Source organism: Homalodisca vitripennis, unplaced genomic scaffold, assembly GCF_021130785.1.
Source record: "Homalodisca vitripennis isolate AUS2020 unplaced genomic scaffold, UT_GWSS_2.1 ScUCBcl_8019;HRSCAF=15950, whole genome shotgun sequence".
Classification (NCBI taxonomy): Eukaryota; Metazoa; Arthropoda; class Insecta; order Hemiptera; family Cicadellidae; genus Homalodisca; species Homalodisca vitripennis.
In genome coordinates, this window is record NW_025784123.1 from 1 (window position 1) to 21003 (window position 21003).

The 21003-nt window shown below is 33.7% G+C and overlaps 1 protein-coding gene across 1 annotated transcript; it reads right to left on the bottom strand.

The window, feature by feature from the left end:
* Positions 1 to 1580: 1580 nt before the first annotated feature.
* Positions 1581 to 20467, bottom strand: LOC124374345 (eukaryotic translation initiation factor 3 subunit D-like; the record flags this gene model as incomplete). Its single annotated transcript, XM_046832574.1, is given in 9 exon segments — positions 1581 to 1793; positions 3762 to 3892; positions 4056 to 4203; positions 7578 to 7710; positions 7804 to 8004; positions 12130 to 12301; positions 12605 to 12650; positions 20321 to 20347; positions 20349 to 20467. Coding segments are annotated over 9 exon segments (1190 nt in total), but the record flags the coding sequence as incomplete, so codon positions are not given.
* Between the last annotated feature and the right edge of the window lie 536 nt (positions 20468 to 21003).

Consider the following 21003-nt stretch of genomic DNA (forward strand, 5'->3'; position numbering starts at 1 on the left):
TTTTTTAATATTCTTTTATAAACATCGTTATATGTGAAAAAACAAATAATGGTGTTTAAAAAAACTTTTTATATATAAATTTACTATAAGTATACATAACAATGCTTTGAAATTTATGTACATAATGAAAAATCATTTTTCGCAGTACCCGGTAACACAAACACTTAAAAACACAAAAATAATTAATGCATTACTTACATTTCATCCTTTGGTTTACTGAGCGCGCGTGAGTATAGTCTTAAAAATATGGTCTTTCATATTTTCCCAAAAACATAATGTACACACACACACACACACACACCACACACACACACAAGCATGCGCGGCGCAAGCACCGCATAAGCACGCACGCGCACGCAAGACACGCACAGCACTGGGAAGATATCAATTTTAAACAACAATTCATTTTTAAAGATCCTAACTCCCAAAAACGATTGTACATACCACAACCTCATTTGAACACTGAAACGTATTATTATTTTAGATACTTTAACGCATAACTTATACGTAGCGAGTTGTTTACACGCGGGTCAAACGATGTTACCGCGCGCAGGCTTGATTCACCAGGCCAGCTGTTGTCTGACTTCTATTTATTCTGTGGGGTTTTTTTTTTATTCTTTCACAATATAAAGTACTATGCTGAAGCTATTATTATCATCTATTGCAGGATAGTTTAACAAAATAATAAACACCAATAATTTGGTTGTGAAAAGAATTCATCGAAAAATAAAGCCTGTTAAAAAAAATTTAACGATAACATGACGGCGACGGACCGGGATCGTTCCGCCTGGCACTTTTTCGCAAGGGTTTTTGGCGACGATGTATCGTCTCCACCCCGCCGTGGCACGCAAAGGGTTAAACAATAGGAAGAATAACAAAAATTCAGTAGTTTTTATACCTTAAAAAACATACTAAGGCAACACAAAAGATAATCATTAGTAGAATAAAATATACTGGTTCCTTTAGACTTTTTCATAGGTATGAAAAAGTAGTTAGCAACACAGTTTTATATCAAAGTCATGGTATATCCTGAAAAGAAATGAGCAACTGCAATCTATTGGGAACAATGGATTCTACATGAAAAAGTCTATAATTAATATTTTCTCTAAATTGTACATCCATTCACGCAAACAAATCTACATTGTGAAAAAAATTTTGAGAATAGTAATGGTTCCCACAGCGAATTGTTCGCTGATTGTACAGTGCATGCTTCCACTTAACTCTTGGGTGTACTGCTATTAGCTTAACTTTTAAAGATAATCATTCATTTCAAAAGGCTTTTACACTTCAAGAGAAATTCTTTCTTAAACCTTCCATTATTGACTCTCAGTATGTTAAAAACACAGTGGGGGAGACATGAGCAAACACCTGTTCAAAAGGTTTTATAAGATATGAAAACAGATTTTTTTCTCCTTACACTTCATATTCATTTCCTAGTAGCAAACATTTGGAAACAGTATAGAGGCTGTTTAATTTTATTCTCTGCCTTGTAAATTTACTTGTATTCATTTTATAAAGTTATCAGTTTTGCACATGTAAATTAACATTTATAATACCAAACTTAGGAACAATTGTCTGACCTTAGAGTCCCACTCATTAAGAGCCTTGATGGTGAGGAACTGGAGTTCCCCGCCGGGAGTTGGCAGCACTGCATCATGTTCACATCGGGATACTAGCACCACACCATTGTCTAAGTCCCACTTCCGGTAGCGATATGCAACAGACGCCACCTCTCCCTCCTCCTCCTCTGAGATAAATGGGTTGGGATCATCAAACTTGTAGCGTGGTTCTCCCTGGAACAGTACAAGTTTATGAAGTTCACAAAAAATCCCAAAATATTAGAAACTCAACAACCTGATCAGCTGCATGGATGTGTCATCCTTTTTTGTTATTGAGTTCCAAAGTTGTTTGAAATTATTTTATTGTTAATACTTTATCTTTAATATATTGGAATTAGTTACATACAATTCTTACAAACAAAAACATTTGGAAATTGGAAAGAAATTCGACACTAATTAGATGGATTAATTTTATCCTATGTTTAATCATGTAGTAAAAATAAATACACCCATGTAGATAGGTTGGAGTTAGCTATTTAGTACTAGACTAAATTTATGGATTAAGTACAATCATTACTTAACTAATCAAAAATAAATTTCAAACAAATATTTCAAAACTAAAACTTTGATCAATTGAAAATAGTTTACCAGATTGTAATTATTTAGACAATTTATTAATGTAGTAAAAGACAAATGACTTCAAGGGGCATTTTAAATAAGGGGAGTTTGAAAGTTAAAAAAAATAAAAAGAACATTTTCATAAACCAAATTTATTTTTAGATTCACATATTTTTCAGCATAGCCACAAAGTGTGTTTTGAATCCTTATCAAACCTTTAAACTGGAATCTCTTAAAAGAAATCTGCTGCCTGCTCTATATTCTAGTTCACAGCCGTTTTGTGATGTTTGAGTGGTGGAAAAGAATTCAATAAATTTGGGTCTGAGCTGCAATGTGAGGCATTGTCATGGAGAACCAACGGGAGCAGCAATTTCTTATAGTTTGATCAGAAACAACTTTGTATCGTGTTGAACTACACAGTTGAGGAAATAGTTTGAAAGAGGGGCTATTGTGAAGCTTCTATTCTCATGAATTTTGTATTCATTTGAAGAATAAGAATGGGTGATTGGAATAAGCCTTATTATGGATGTTGTCATGTCCATCTTTGAAGTCTCTGACCCACATACGTACATTGCCTAATGCCTTCACTCATGACATTAGCATGGGGCGAGTTAGTAGGTTAGTTAAAGAGCTGTAATTGTTTCCAACTAATGCTGGGAACATGGGACTACTACCATTATTATATGAGCCCTTGCTTATATACTCCTCATATTACAACAAATATTTTTCTTGAAACTTAATTAATTTGTATTTCTTGAATAATACTACTCTCTAAAATTAAATAATTTGTTATGTTTACGTTCTAGTAAAAACCGATATTAATTAAGATTCAGTTGAAATTCTTAATATATATTTCAGTTTTTATCAAGTGACAAAGAATGGTCGATTACATTTATTGAGAAATGGTGGATGAAGATTGTTCTGCAAATCCAATGATATTTAAATGGTCAAAACAACAATGTTCAAAAATTAAGTCTTATAACAGATGTGGCGAACAACACCTAACACAACAAAAATACATATCTCCCAAACATTGTTTATATTTACTAATTATATTACATAATTTTGACCAATAGTAAATTCCAAAAGATGAAATTTTAGTATGCCTGCTTTAAAATAGCATGAGTACCTTTTCAATTCAAAAAGTGTACTGGATAAAAAAAATGATTTTGTCAGAGACCAATAAAAGATTGCTAAGCAGCTCCCTATGAACCCTTGATCAACTAATAATTAATTAGTCACTTGGCATATGCAGAATTAAGTACATATCCACAATTCTAAAATGCTAAGAATGGAAACTTTGAATTATATGCTCACTCATTCACATGCACATATAAACAACACTTTTAGAACCATTTGTGGTACTATGAGTCAAACAAAGAAAATAAAATAAGTAGATTTGAAGAATATTTTTTACTGGAAGCCTACCTTAATAAAGAGTATTGAAATATTTAATTTCATGTCCAAAATTTCTTCTGGATATATAAACCTTTGAAACAGTTTTAAAAGAATAAGGTTCACTCTAATAGTTATTATAGTAAAATACAACATGTTAAGGAATAGGATTTTTGGAATTAGACTTACAGTTTTGAGTACTTGCTGGGAGAAGTTGTGGTTAATAAAGGTAGCCTCTAATGCCAGGTTACGTGGAGAATTAAGGCTATTAGAGTCATCCTGGGGCGGTTCCACCGACGTTTCATTTACAGTCAACAAGTCTGTAAAATTACAAAGACACTGTAGCTGCAGATCTATTATACCATTTTTTGAGGATTTTTTTCAGAATTGTAAATAATTTGTTTACCATCTTTCTCTATTCATCTGAGATCTCACCCAATCAAAACAAGATTTGAAATTAACCCAACAATTCAGAATACTCACCAAACTCTGTATTATCTCTCTTGTCGAAGAATAACTTGTCTCCGATCTTCTCAATGACTATGTCCCAGGAATAGTTGGATCGTGTGCAGCACATAAGTGTTGCTAAGATAGCGTCAGTTGCATACACATTACCCACTGTCTTTGACAGCTGAAACAAGCATTCATTGTCGATCACTTGAGATAATTTGTTAGAGATATAAAACACATTATCACTATCTAACAACTATTAGCACATTTCCACTTTGACTTTCTTGAGCATCCTCAGTTTTAAATGTGGTGGCAATAGTTCAGTAACAAAAAATGAAAGTATTACTTAGTCAACTGAGAGAGAATTTTGAATTCACATGGAGTTTTTTTCTCAATTTAGAATTCTAATACACAAATTGTAAAAGTGTATCTATAATTTTAATCACTATTTATAGTAAATAACATACTTTTCTACTGTAACTTACATAGCTCAAGAGTGTTTGTTTGTGTATAACAGTAAAATGGCAGTTTTACTTTAACCCCTGTTTAGAGTATGTTTAGTAAACAACTATTTAGCATATAAGGTGGGAGATAAATACTGTTCATCATCAATATTTTGGTATAAATTTTGGTATTATTCAAAAGTTAATGTACTTTTTTAAATTTTTATTTCTGCACTTCAGTATTGTACTTTAACAACACATGATTTGGCTTCAAATATTGATACAGTACTTATTGTTTATTTTACTATCATGAAAGTTTGCAGGACTTGCTCTAAATAGTCAATAATTTGTATTGAATCATCTGTACTTAACACATTAACTGCGACAGACACAAATTAGTACTATCCCAAATCTCCTGAAGTTGGAGGTGTTAAACTGTAACTCTATTGACATTTATGTAAATTTACAAATATAATTCATGAACTTACTAATTTTGTCTTAAAAAATTGTAAATAGTCTGTTACCAAATGAAAATAGCAGGCAGTGCAACATGTGGATAAATACAAAGATGTGAAGTGGAAAAGTGAGCAGTACAAGAAAGTAGAAGGATAAAGTGCAACATGGATACTGTTTGAATGGGACTAAAATAGTTATTTGTTCACTGACCTCATAATTAATTTGGGTTTCCTTATAACTATATATAAGTAATTTTACTAACAATATGAGAGCCTAATGAAAATTTCTTCCCACGTTTTAAACTTTGCTATAACAAACTTGAAAGTTTATAATGCAACAGATTTTCGTTATTGCTGGATCAGAGTAACCAAAGAGAAAATTATATTAACAATAACATTTTTCTGTAAATGTATGATAATGTTAATAGCACGATGTTAGACATATAGGGACATGTTCTCATACAAAAAATTCTTTAGAAGTAAACAATCCAAAATATATAAGTATCAGGAACATGTAACATTGTTAACATACGAGGTCTATCTAAAGAGTATCCGACCGCCGACCAGTAGGCGGCTGCAGAGTAACCGACCGGCTCGAACCAATTATTGGAGGGGAAGGGCGAGCCTACTCCTTCCCATATTACACATTGAATAGGATCCGGTCACTCAGTGAGTCACAGCGCTCTGTTCCGTACAATACTGCCGTGTATGTGCGTCGCATTTCAATATGACTGAACGTGTTGAGAAGCGCATTTGCATTAAATTTTGCCAAAAACTTGGCCATTCAGAATCAGAGACATTTACTATGCGATTACTATGGGCGATACACACATAAAAGAGTGGTTTAGGCGGTTTAAAAATGGCCGCATATCAGTGGAGAGTGATGACCGATCTGGCAGGCCTTCAACGGCCAGAAACGCTGAAAATGTTGAACGTGTTCGTGCAGCAATTAATGAAAACCGTCGATTGACTGTCCGAGAGCTGGAAGAAGATTTAGGAATACCAAAATCGTCAGTATGTAGCATTTTACACGAAGATTTAAAAATGAACCGTGTTTTGGTAAAATTTGTTCCTCGGCTGCTGACAGAAGACCAAAAGAACTGTCAACTTGAAATCGCACAAGAAAATCTGGATTTGATAAAAAGTGACGCAGGGCTATTTAGTTATTACTGGTGATGAGTTATGGGTTTATGGCTACGACCCTGAAACAAAGGCTCAATCTTCACAGTGGAAAACTCGCGAAGAGCAACGGCTGAAAAAAGCATGACGAAGTCGAAGCAATGTCAAGACAATGCTGATAGTTTTTTTTTTTTACCAGGACGGCGTTGTTCACCACGAATATACTCCAAGAGGCCAGACAGTGAATAAGGAGTATTATCTTGAGGTCCTAAGGCGGATGCAGTGTGAAGGAAACGACCTGAACTGTGGACAAGCTGTGACTGGATCCTGCACGACGACAACGCGCCAGCTCATTCCTGAAATCTTATTCAGCGTTTTTTGGTCAAACACGACATCGACCAACTACGACAGCCTCCCTACAGTCCTGACATAGCTCCTTGTGACTTCTGGCTATTTCAGAAATTAAAAATTCTTTTGAAAGGAAGAAGATTTGACGATGTTGAACAAATAAAACAAAATGCGACGAAGGACCTGTTAGCCATTCCGAAAAATGAATTTAAGGAGTGTTTCTGGAAGTGGGAGGAGCGTTGGAATAAGGTAGTGGCTTGTGGAGGGGAGTACTTTGAATGGGATCCGATTGCCGTTGCCGCCGAGTAACGTCAGTTCATGCCAGACGTCAAGGTCGGATACTTTTTTGGACACACCTCGTACTACTTAAGTTTAAGTGCTTGTCCCTCTGTCTGTTCAATCAATGGTGACCATGTTTCTTCCTGTAGAATAGTAATTTTGTACACGTCATCTTCCTCCAGACTACTGGTATAGCTTCTATGTGTTAAAACGTTTATCACTGTGGACTGAGTGTTTTATACTTTTGTAAATAATAATAAAGAAAGCAATATTTCATAAATAGTGGATGACTGTCCACACATGTAAAGAAGAATAGCTAATTTTTAGGAAAACAAAATTTGAACACTTTAGATTAATTGAAGTTTTAAAATAAAGTTCTGAATTTGGCTTTAAAGTCACAATTTTAAATAAAATGATTTAAAAAGTAGTTATTACTCAAGCATAGTACTAAATAGAATGAATCGAGGGATAAAACTGTCTTATTAGTAAATATGTTCTAAAAGTCGATCACTGTAGATTACTTTGGTGTTACCACACATTTAAGGCATACCACTAACACCAGTAATGTGCAAAATGTAATCATTCCGTAAAGGTTGCCAGCTCTAAAGGAAAATTTTCCTGGCATCACTAAACCGATTTAACCCAGTAAAAACTGTGCCTGGATATTTCAAACAATTCATTTAATATTGAAATAAATATGTAATTTGTAGTCCCTACGGATATACTCTCCGTTTAGTCCTGAGAAGGAAACAATCGCCCCTTAGTTCCTCGGGTCAGTCTGGTGAGAGACCACAAAAAATATCTATCTACAGAAGAAAACATGATGTCCGTAGATACTACAGACATAGTCATCAAAGTGTTAATTGTTCCCCTCATCACAACCAATTTATAAACAAGGTATACACTCTTACCTTTCGGATGATTGGATCATCAGTGGTGGTAACAGTGTGGAAGATGCGGTCTATACGCTGTAATGGCTTCTCACTCTTCACATTAACTCTATCATAAGCCTTGTCATAGTACTCCAGTGAACCGCAGCAGACACTGTTAACAAGGTTTCAATCAACTCAAGTTTCCTCAAACATACTGTGAAATTGCTGTAATATAAAATACAATTTTCAAGTGAAATCAACTCACATGTCTTCTCCGTCCTTGACATTTGGCAGAGAAAGCTTGGCAAGTCGAGGAAAGTCCATCTCCTCAATAGTGACCCAGTCGGGTCGGACAGTCACTGAAGCGTCTCTATTCTTGATGGGTGGTTGGTTCTTCTGATTGCGCATTCCCATCTGCTTATTCCATTTGTTGCGAGTTCCCACTTGGCCCTTCCGATCATTATAACTGTAACGCAATATATTTAGTCATTTTTGGTATTCACTCTTTTAAGGAGTGCACATCATATCAATTCAAGGTATGGTGATGGTGTCTATAGATGAAAAGTATATAAAACAAAAAGAAATTCATAAAACAAAGTTTATACTTATTTTAAAATTAATTCTGAATGCTTGATTTTTGTTTTTATTACAAGAAATATTTAAAAAATATAAATAAAGATATACAAAAATACTACGGGATAACGTATATAATAATAATTTTAAAAAAACTGCAAATTGACTTTCCCCTAACATTGTATAAAAAAGCGTGCATTTACTGTTTTTGGTTTTTTTCACATAGGTTGATCCCTAAAGAAATAATATCTTTCATGGGTAAACATAATCTTAAGACTGCATTTATACTTGTATAAGTATGGTAGATAAAACAAAAAATAAAATAAAATACTAAACTTGAATCATACCTTGTTTACATAGGCTATGTAAAATATATGCAAAGTTTCATCTTCTACTATTAGTCACAGAATTCCACCCTGCGGTTCAGCTCCCTTGTGAAACTGGTCCAGCATAATGTTTGAGCAGATGGTAGGACTTAACCCTTAGCGAGCCACAAATAAATAACCAAAACTACTCCTAAGAGCCATACACCCTAAAAATAAAAAAATTCCCACATACCAAAACCAATTTTTTTATAATTCTTATAACATAAGAGGTAAAAAAACAACAAAATATTTTTTTTCACTCTTTATTGTTAATTTACAGCCAAAAAATGGTAAAATCATAATTTCACTGAAAAAATTTAATTTTGACAGTCTATGTGTTCATATATAAAATTAACAATAGTTGAACACAATTATTGTAATATTTTACAAAAAACAAGCATATAGTAATTATTTTTATTTAGAGAAAATATAAAGAATATAGTAAAAATTTATATATACCATTTAAATAAAAGCAATGAAACTAAATAAAAACAATTTTCCAAGTATAAAATGAAGAACACACTACATTTTACAATATTATAACATGAGAAAACTTATAAATGATAATTATTGAAAGTGAGCTACATATATGTGATCCTTAGGCGTAGATTTGTTGTGTGTGGTACAGTTCAAAACACAGGTCAGGATGCAAGGCACGCTTTGACGCGCACGTCTTTTTATTTGGATGTATTGAATAATAGGTAGGAATTTACAATTAATACTTCTAGCAACCAAAAGAATACTTTTCTGTACCATTTTTTTGTTTTTCTCATAAACTGGTAAGAAGCGATAAAATGGTCGCTTCCGTCAACTGCGCCCATATGCTTGATATAATCTAGCACTACATTTGGTTTTGCAGTAGGGGGTTTATTTGGCCATTTGCTCGCAACCTCTGTAGCCTCTGATCTATTCCCTTTGCTCTTAGTACTCAGCATGTGTACAACCCTCTTGTCTCTCCAAGATAAAACTAGAGTATCATTACTTCGTTTGGCAGAGATGTCCCCAACCTTCATTTTTTTGGATTGTCTATTCAAATCTGGTGGTATAGATGTACGATTAGGCATTACTGTCCCAGTCAAATAACAATTTATACTCAACAGCTCATCAGCAAGTTCGGGACTAGTATAATAGCAGTCCGTAAATACATGCAAACCAGAAGTTGGATTTTGCGGGTCTTTGTAAATGACAGACGGACACAATAATTTTACAATCTGTGTAGTTTTCAAAAGCGGAGAATTCAATATAATGTCACTTTTTCCAAAGTAAAGGCAGAAAATCATAAATGTATCCATTTACACAGTCTGATAGAACGAAAACTTTCATGCCACATTTTGTGGGCTTATTTGGATTGTAAACCCTGAAACTGACTTGCCCTTTGAAAGAAATTGTACTTTCATATACTGCAACAAAGTCACTAGTTGTATAGAATAGCTTACATTTATCCCTTATGTGTTCAACTATTGGTTCTATTCTTTGAGTCTTACTCATAGGCGCTCTTCCATCAGAATGATTGAAGTGAAGACTCTAAAATATGTTGAGAAAATCATTTCTCGAAAATACATCTGCAAAAAAAAGAATTTTACCTTCCCATTTTGTACTATGGTAAGTAAGATGTAATGTCTGGAAGAGGAATAAGACCCATGTTTATGATCATTCCTAAAAATGCTTTGAAATCAATATCTGTAATCGGTTTCCACCTATTCATACGAGATTGTGGAGAATTTAGTTGAGACTTTCTTTCTTGGGGAAACACACTTGTTTCAGATACGATTTTCGCCATACAAGTTTCATAAAAAAATAACTGGAAATATTCTAAAGGACTTGTATCCTTATCAAAAGTGCTAGGTAATACTAGGCCTTTATTGATATTGTACAGAGGAATTGTATGAGATGGCCCTGGATCGTTTGTAGTAACATCAATCCAAGTGCGTGGTCGGTGATTACTTCTAGGTCTAGGCCTATCTTGTAAGTTTGGCTGCATTGGTGGTGGAGTAGCATTTTCCCTTTCAAGAGTTTCATTATGTAATGAAGGAGTTTCTAAGGGCTCAAAATCACTGTCACTAACACTGTCATTTTCATCACAATTATGTAAAATAATATCTTCCGCTTCACTACTGATCGATCCCTCTACGAGTGCACTACTAAAAGAAGCATTCATTATTCCTTTCACAAAGTCTTCAAACCCTTGATCGTCTATGTTTGCCATTGCTAAATGGGCAAATAAGAGTTTGTAAAAACGCAAATAATAGCTAGAAACACTTAGTATTCTAAAAATTAAAACTTGACAATAAAGCCCTACATCACGATAATAATACATAAACTACACTGTACATTGATTAAAAATATTGATTAACATCAAAGTTGAAAAGATAAATACGCGGATCGAAAATGGAAGGGCGAATAAACATCTAACCTCACAGAAGGCTACAGGCAGACTGAGCGTGCGTCAGTAGACGTCGTTGGCTCTGCGGGAGACTATGAACATCCGACCGCCCGCCATTTTGTCGCTCGAACAAGAGCCGTAACCTTCAAAATAGACACAAACGGTTGTCCCTTGTTTAACAGTTTTTACTGTTTGTTACCCAGAAATGCTTTTAAATAATATTTTTTTTAAAATTGATTTTGTGTCAGTGGACACAAGCGCTTTTAGCGCTAGTTTAGGCATGACGTCTAGTAACGTCATTGGCTCGGAAAGGGTTCAAATCAATTCCACAATTACAAGCAGGGTAAAAGAAATTGGTTTTCTTTTTCGAGATTTCACTCACATACGGCACACAAGCGCCAGTTCGAGTTTTGCGCATTCATTAGTAGGCCCTAGGACATCATCAGGTGGAAAAATCTTATCTGTCTGGCTCACAATGGTGAGAGAACAGATTTACTAGTGATTATTAAAAGCAGATTTACTTATTAGGATATCACGTCTGCTACATAATGTGTCAGGTTTACCTCCATGTCAGAATAAACTTCATTACTAGAAATAGGATGATCCAAAAAAAGCTCTCTAAAATCATATAATCGGCCTCTTAAGCTTTCACCCATAATAAACAACTGAAATTATAACCTAAGAAAGCTAAACCACGGCAATAACAACACTACAAAATACATTTTCCATAAATACTATTGGATTCATAACTCCAAACACAAAACCTGGTACTTTTTTACAGTTTTACAACTATGAAATGCATGGCGCAACAACGTGACTGACACATACTAAGTTCATGTCAGCTGTCCATTGAGAACGATGTCCGATCAAAATAAGAACAATAAATTGTTACTATAGTTAATGCTGTCAGAATATATAAAATAAAAATCATTTATATGACCTTTAATACTTAAAATTTAAATATCTGTACATGTCTACTTTGGCGATGAATATTCGTCATTTCCAATTCAGACGGACCTTTGGCGACAAGAATTCTCTTCATGCTCTAGGGTTAAATGGAAAATTAATTAAAATATTGTTCATTATGGAATGTGAGCTATGTATGAACACAACCAAAATTAAATAGTTATAGGCGAGTTTTGTTGGGTACCAAGAGAAACTCCTTGCCACATAGTCCACACGGCTGCGAATGTTGCGCTTTCATCTTCTTCGTGACAGTGTGCGTACTGGCTAGAGCTGCTATGCTAGAACATATACTATGAGAACTTACCCGCCACGTTGTCCACCACGGCCGCGCATGTTGCGCTGGTTCTGCCGGAAACGGCCTCGCTGATAAGGTGGCTTCTGGATGCGAGTTGTATCCACCAGGTGGAATGTGCTTTCATCTTCTTCATGATAGTATGCGTACTGGCTAGAGCTGCCATGCTGGGACATATACTTGTCTAAAAACGATAAGTGTCTTTAGTAGCTAGTTTAATCTATGTTTATTTTCAGAAGTACTATAGCTTTTTTTTGCTGTACATTGATATGAGTTCTTATATGAACGTTGACAATTTATGTTTAATGTCTGTCATAAGTTACTATGTTCAAGTTAACTTTCTACAGCAATACAATAGGAAATTCAAACTCTTCTGAACACTCATAATCACAAAGAATACCAAGACATTACTTACATAAATATTGATAAACAACTAAAATATAGGTTTAATATGATAAGAAATGAGATTTTATACTTATATGCTTACTTGTGTATTTTTTGTCCTGGAATGCCACACCAGTCCAATCAGAAATCTAAAACAAGTTTTGAATGTACAATAAATTATATAAATATTATTTATAAAATTGTACATAAAATGTTAAAATAAAGTTATAAAACAAGGGTACAAAGGACAGAAATCATCTATATATATAAAAATGAATGTTTGTGTGTTTGTCCTTTATGGAATCGTGAACTATTTGACCGATCATTATGAAAATTTGTATGTACATGTATTTTTCCATGGAGAAGGTTCATATTGTATGCCCATTGATGTAACTTGCCACAAGGCAGTGCTGCGAACATAAAAGTTTTGAAAGCGCCTGCAAGTTATAAACTGTAATCACGACAGTTACGTGTATTAAGTAGCCAAAAACTATTTGAAGGCGCTAAGATAGTGTACATTTGTCTTAAAAATAAATTATTTATTGAACTTAAAACTTGAATAGACCACTTTATAATAAAGTACATGTATGGATACAAATATAAAAACATACACTTTTGACAGATTTTCTTGATCGTGGTAACAAGGCCAAATCTACATCGGTGTTGTAAACATAATTCGCTTGAACCACAAGTGTTCATACACGGGCAAAACTTATGAAGAGCATGCGAAGCCGCGGGAAACAGCTAGTACTTTATAAAACAAACTGTAAAATTTAAAAGAATGATTATTCGTAACTAAGTACTATACAGATGTTCCAGGACCCTCCGGAGGAAAGTCCTGGAACATCTTTGCTGTCCTCAACTCTTGTGAATAATAGTATTTCTTCACCAGTACAGGGCTTTAATACACCAAGCACTGACAAAATTATTTTGATGCAAAAATTAGTGAATGAGTGCAATCATGTTACAAGAGAGCCTCAGGGTGAAAATAGTTATTTTTTAAGGAAAAACAAACACCATGTAACAAAGCCTAGTTAATAGCAATAGTCTATCATATGAAGCAAATAAGAATCATAATAACCATATTAACAATTATTTTGGTATGTTTTTGAATGTTCAAGGGCTCAAAAACAAAACATTACTGTTAGAGACCTCTTTAACTAATGTTTCAAATTTAATTTTCATTTGTTTATCAGAGCATTGGCTTAACCCTGCTGAATTGCCATCATCATTCCCAAGTGGATTTAGTTGCATCTCAGCCTATTGCCGGAATTCTCATAGTAGAGGTGGTTGCCTGATCTTTGTAAATGATCAAGTTCAGTCAAGACCATGTGATGTGAATGGTTTCTGCATAGAATTTCATTTTGAATGTTGTGCAGTTTTCATAGATGAATTGAAAGTTTTAATAATATCTTTATACCACTCCACAGCAGGCGATTACAATATTTTTCTTGAAACCCTGGAAAATTTGCTTTCTAATACATCTAAGTGGCCAAACTATACTGTCATAGTCGGTGGAGACATAAATATTAATTTTGATGTAAATACAAATAAAAAAATCTGTCAAAAGTATGCTCAACATCCTTCGACAACATAATTTTTATCACTTGAACTACTCTACACGAGGTCAAAATTGCTTAGATAATGTTTTTGTTAACTGTCATAGAAAAATATGTTTTGTCATGTAATGTAGTTCCTTTTATTTTCTCAGACCATGATGCAATTTTAATTAATCTGACAAATAAAATTTATGACAAATATGAGGACACTGTAGCTGTTAAATTTGACTCCAACTATAAAACAGTCTCTTTTCCAACTGCAATCAATGAATTAGCCATTAGATTGGCTTCATATGATTGGTTGAACCTGATCTCTCATTGTATTTCAGGTAAATACAATGCAGAGTTAGTATTTGAAGTAATATTTTCTATTTTAGTTAATAATATCAAATTTCTACAAAAAATTAAAATAGTTAAGTTTAGAAAAAATTATGCACAAATAAAAAATAAGTGGTTCAACAATGAATTATCTTCCATGAGGGATAGACTTTTCTTTTTAAAGTCACTGAATGGAGATACTACCAGCAATGAGCTTCAGCAACATATTAAGACCTTACAAAGAGAATATAGACAAGCAATAGTAGATGCCAAAATGTTGTACAATTCTGAACTTATAGAGCCAGTAATAATAAGTGTAAGGCAGCATGGAGAATAATAAATAATAACATAGAAAATGGTAGTAAAGTAACAAGTGGTATACCTCCTGATGACTTTAATGATTTCTTTATAAATTCCGTGAAAAATATTAAACAAAAAATAAATATGTCAAAACATGCTCCGAGCACTCAAGATCTTGTTCGGAAACATTTAATTCCATCTTTCTCATTTACTTGGAAACATATATCTCCCAATGACATAATAAATGCTGCCAAGCGTCTGAGTAACTCCAATAGCTGTGATATTTTATATGATATGTCAAATTTTCTTATAAAACAGGTGATAACAACTTTAGCCGAACCTTTTTCATCCCGTTTGAACCTCTGCCTACTTGAAGGAGTTTTCCCAAATAACCTTAAAATAGCTCGTATTTGTCCTATTTATAAGAAGGGGCCCAAGAACGAGCCAAATAGTTACCGCCCAGTATCTGTTATACCAATACTATCAAAATTATTTGAAATTTTGGTATACAATCAAATTAGCATTTTTTTGGAAAGTAATGGCTTCTTGAGTATGTCACAATTTGGCTTTAGGTCAGGAAAAAGCACCTTTAATGTAATAGACAGCCTTGTTAAATTTGTGCTAAATGCTTTTGAAAACAAAGACTTTGCTCAGGCCACACTCTGTGACTTGAGCATGGCGTTTGATTGTGTAAATCACAATGACATCCTTATGAAATTGAAATATTATGGTTTAAGTGAGAATGTTGTTAGGTTTTTTGAATCATACTTAAGTAATCGTAGACAGAAAGTATTTGCCGAGGGAAAGTGGTCAGGAGAGCTCTTGGTTGAGTATGGAGTTCCTCAGGGCTCTGTTCTCGGACCACTTTTGTTTTTGGTAGCTATTAATGACTTACCTTTCTCAGTCAATTCTAAAACTATATTATATGCAGACGACACAACCATTTTAAGTAGTAGTAATGATCTGAATGAATTGAAACAAATTTCAATGGAATCAATTCAACAAGCATCATTGTGGTTTAACTCCAATGGATTTTTGTTGAATGAAAACAAGACACAGCATATAGTTTTTAGCCTCAGACAAGTAAATTACAATATTTATTCTGATATTGAATTGTTGGATAATGTGAAGTTGTTGGGTGTTTGTGTGGATGATCATTTAACATGGGGACCCCACATTGATCACCTATCAGCTAAGCTCTCCAGGATTGTTTACCTCTTAAGACGTCTCACGTGTTGTGTGCACACTGATTACCTCAGAACGGCATATTTGCTTTCTTTCAATCAGTGCTCAGATATGGCCTTATTCTATGGGGAAACTGCAGTAGGATATCAGAAATTTTTACTATAGAAAAAAAAGCCATTAGAATTATTGCACGTTGTCAACCATTAGCTCACTGTAAACCAATTTTTATTGCAAATAAAATTCAAACCATATTTAACTTATATATATTTGATATTGTGCTCTACATACTCAAACATCCTGAACCTCTGAAGACATACAGTGACAGACATATGTATAAACCAGAAATAAAGAAAATGTATCCAAAGAATTTTATAGACTAAACAAAACTATTAATAGTCACACAGTTATTGCTTTGAAAGTATACAACTGTTTAAGACCACTTATCTTGAAATATAGTTTTAATGAATTTAAACAAAAATTGTATTCCTCGCTTTTAGTCAATCCATTTTATTCATTGAAAGAATTTTTTGACTGTAGAACTGTTAGTTTCTAGACATAACCTATTTAGTTTAATGATTAGATTTTAAATGTTAATGTCATGGTTTTTTATTTATACAAACTATATTAAAAAATTTATCAATGTTATATAATTCTGTTGTTGTAATTTCTGAGGCTGTGTTTTACTTGTTGTTGTTATTTGTTTATTTGTTACATACCTGTTTTAATTTGTTATTTATTTATTTATATTTTAAAATAATTTAAATTGTGGCGTGACTGTTTTGGCAACTTCATGTTTTGGGTACTGAATTTTCCTTGTCTGGACTCATGCTAATTTTTGTATTTTATACATGACTTGTGTCGATACTCGTGTAAGCTCTATGACAATAAACGAATTCTTATTCTTAGTTATTATTATGATCGCATAAGTAGTGAGCTTTCATAGAAAGTACGGTATGTTATATAAGCAGTTTCAGGTTTTATTGTTAATTCTTATTTCCAAGATTTAGAGAAAAATGTAGTTATGGCGTTTGATCTGCTAAAAAAATATTTTTATTTCTTTTTATTGCGCATACAGAGCTTAGGTGGAACCACCACAGTAAGTTTGAAGTTCATGTTTTGTCGTTCTTAAGAAGTAGCTACAAGTGAGTCAGCGAGTGTGTGGTATTTGGCTCATATACAATACAACAGCAATTGAAATAACTAAATGGAAACACAAGTAGGGGGCAGAATGCGCCCAACGATATGGTTTGCTAAATAGTAAGCATAATAGGGGTTCAAATTTACTGCTTGTATCACATCAGAGCTCTTACTATTATTCAACCCATAGGAGTGGTTTACATGAGGGAGAATTGTACAAGCCTAATCTCACAGACTCACATGGCCCACAAAATAGCGATGAAATGCTGGAAAAAGTTGACAGTTGTGGCAGTGAAATTAGCGACTAAATGACTAATGCAAGTTTTGACATTCTACTGCGATTCAAATTCCGCTTCCTCACCTCATTCAGCAGTTGTCTCTTGAAGCTCAAAACTTAATCATGTTGGTGTTGTGCCAAAAAACTCATGATGTGGACAACCATTGTTACAGACATTTGAATGTGGTTTTGTGCATTTACCGTCAACCTAGTGACAACTTTTTAGACCCGGCAACTAATACTCAGATAGTCAAAAGGTCGTGGAGGGCCGTAAAATGAAGTTTAAAAAGTGGCATACCAATCGATCTGCTTTCAGATCATCTGAGTATTTGTAAAAAAAAGAGTTGTATGGTTTCCTGGAGAGGATGGTTTCAACCACTTCTTCAAATCGGTTAATCATTGCTACTCGGAAGAAATCATATAAATAGTTCACTTTTCCTTTTAATTGTTTGTTTGATCGTGTGGCTCCTTATGTTTATGATAATGTTACTGTGCATATTAAGTTAATAATTTTAAAATCGGTATCAATTTACAATATCGTGACCATGGAAAGGTATGTTCATTTTTTTTCCCTGAAAACAATAGTGAAAAAAAAAATTTGTCGGCAACGAAAATCAAAGGAGTTACGATTTTTTGAAATTCTCTGAAAACTCTGTTTTTGACAGTACCTCTGGCAACACTATCCATATTTGACAGTTTGGTATTACTCCGCGGCTCTCTCAAATAAAGAAGGGACCGACGCCATTTTGAACTATTTTGTTCCTCCGTGTCTATTCCTAACCTACTTATTTGACAGTTTGGTATTACTCCGCGGCTCTCTCAAATAAAGAAGGGACGCCATTTTGAACTATTTTGTTCCTCCGTGTCTATTTTTAACCTCCTAGTTCAGTAGTGGTAATGGCACACCTTTGTGTTGATGTTCGTAACCTACGTGGAAGCAATTCCCCACCTGAACATTAAGGTAAGTGATAAGTTACTGAAATGATAGTGACTAGTACGTTAACCCTCTTAGTGATAGAAGCCGCTCTAGCGACGTTCATTTGTTTAATATGAATGATAGAGGTCGATGCGTCGACGTTCAAACATGCCTTCGAATTCGTCATCGCTGCTCGGCTATCTTCGGTTACATTCGGCCGTTATTTACTGCATTGTGTACAGAAACGTCTCCTCTTTCCTCTAGATCTGTCTCCAGATGAATTGTTAAAAGAATTAACAAATAGCTGGTATTTGTTACGACGTTGTGTTTTACTCACGGCCGCTAACCGCCGCGCCGCTAACCTATGAGTTGTGTCGGTGTGTTTTATCGGTGTTATTTCGTTTATTCCGATCGTAATACGTTCGAAATGGCGGATGATTTACGTTCACAAGATATTAGAAATGTTTTAGAAGAACAAATGAGTGATGTGAGTGACAGTGATATCAGTGCAGACAATTTTCCCGATGATTATAATTCAAATCCTGGTGCAGGCCATTCCCTCCAACGCTTACCAGGAAGACAAGAGCGGCTATGTATTGTATGTGGCCACACAAAAAAAGGGGAAGATCACGATTCTAGTGTCCAGGATGCAATTCTGGTTTTCATAGAGTGTTTCCATAAATTGGATCATTTTTGGAGACCAAAGTATCAAGGGAGGAAGAGAAAGCATGATAGTAGTTGTGCCTAAGAGTGAATGGAAGGGTTTCTTCCATGTACATACTGTATATATTTCCATCATAACAGTTTTTTCAAGTAAAATATTGTACAAAAACTGTATATACTATTTATCTTCATGAAATTTAGAAAAAATTGGCTATCTTCAAATCTTTGTCTAGTAAGTTTTATACTATGTGGTTTTTGTAGTAAAAACTTTTTTTTTCAAAAAACTGTTTTTTTTTATTTTTGAGCAATATTTAAGAGATATGTACAAAGGTAAATAGTTTTATTTATTTTAAAATCGTTCTTTATGTTTTTATGAATATTTTGGTATATATAATATGTTGTATTTTCAATAAAATTAATAATTTTTATTAATTTTTAAGAAACCCCCAGCGAAACACTCCAAATGCACCTATCATTCATAATAAACATATTCATCACTAGGAGGGTTAATCCTGTCAACGATGCCTGCCCGCTGCGCACTGCTTGCTCTTTTAGAAAAAAAATTAACTCGAGCTTGCTAAAGTCGAATCCCAGATCACGTGATGCCCCTGCTCCTTAACGCAATAATGCCCGAAAGGCATCAATATAATACAATAATATTCTTTCCCCCCAGTTTATATGCACCTGTGATAATAATACTAGGCTATAAATGCCCAACCCATGAAAAAAGTCCATTTTCCATGGTCACGGTATTGTAAATAAATACCTTAAAATCAAACATGATTGTTATTATGAATATAGATACGTTGATATCGATTGATGGCCTCATATTCGATATGGAAATATATATATATATATATATCGTATGGGGGACAAAGGCAGCTATCCATAAATAAATAAATTAAAAATTACAATTATTAAAAAGTACGTAAGAACAAAGTTCTTGAGTCATAAATTAAAAATAATATTAAAATCTCCCGTCACAAAGCTAAATCCAAATTACTAAGCCAGTTTAGAGACCCATCCTCTAAACCACTCAGACCAGCCAGACCACCAGAAAACAATCGCAAAGGGCAGTCGTTTACAATGTGCTCAATTGTCTGAGAGTTTGCGCCACAATCACACGTCTGGTCGTCAGTAATACCCCACTTGAATATGGAAATATTGGAAATATGGAAATATTACATACGATGATTATATACTAATCTATATAAAAGCCTATATTTTTATAATGAAAATTACATATTTTTTAAACTTCATTATTACAAGTTAAGCCTAGACTTATTAGGTAAAACATCTGATTGATAAATCCATAGACCAAGCTGTTTGAAATTATGGTTTATATACAAAAATAATAATTCATTCTCTAAAATACAATTTTAATGGGACAAAACCATGATAGATTAATAAAACTAGGTTTAATTATGCGAAATATATTGCAAACATATGTGGCACTTGGCTTACTTTCCCCAGCCTATCGGCTTTTGAAAAATGGTTGATATGGCATATCCTTGAATTGATCTGGCATATCGCAAGGACCCCATCCTGTAACGTTGTCCTGAATAACTGGAGCTTTAAAGTGTGCAACTTCTTCCGATTCGCCAACAGATTCTGGTTAAAGTCATTTTTAATTACAAATTAAACCACCATTCACCATTCAGACTTAACCTACTAAACCACGCACGACAAACTAAGAAGATAAAGACGGTGAATGACGAATGTGGTTGTGGTATGGTGTGGTCTCTGGACAGACTAAGGTGGCTGAGACGGATATGACCAATGAAACTTTTCTGTTTCCACTAGATCTGTACACACAAATGCCGAACCTTAAAACACCGAATATTCCTAAAAATTACAATTTTCTATTATTATACATGTTTTTAAGTTTAATTAAATAGTACAAGTGTACAATAGTGGCCATAATAACACTTTCAACTAATTACACATAATTTTAGTAGGCATGATGACCAACAAAAATGTTTGTTTTAAGAAAAATTCAAATTGTATTTGTAAAAATATAATTAATATTATAAAATAAGGAGTTATATTATTTAAATAATGTATAGAGTTTTTTTATATTATCAAAAATATTTGCTTTATTTCATTATTATAATAGAGTACAGATTTAAAGAATAATATTACCAACT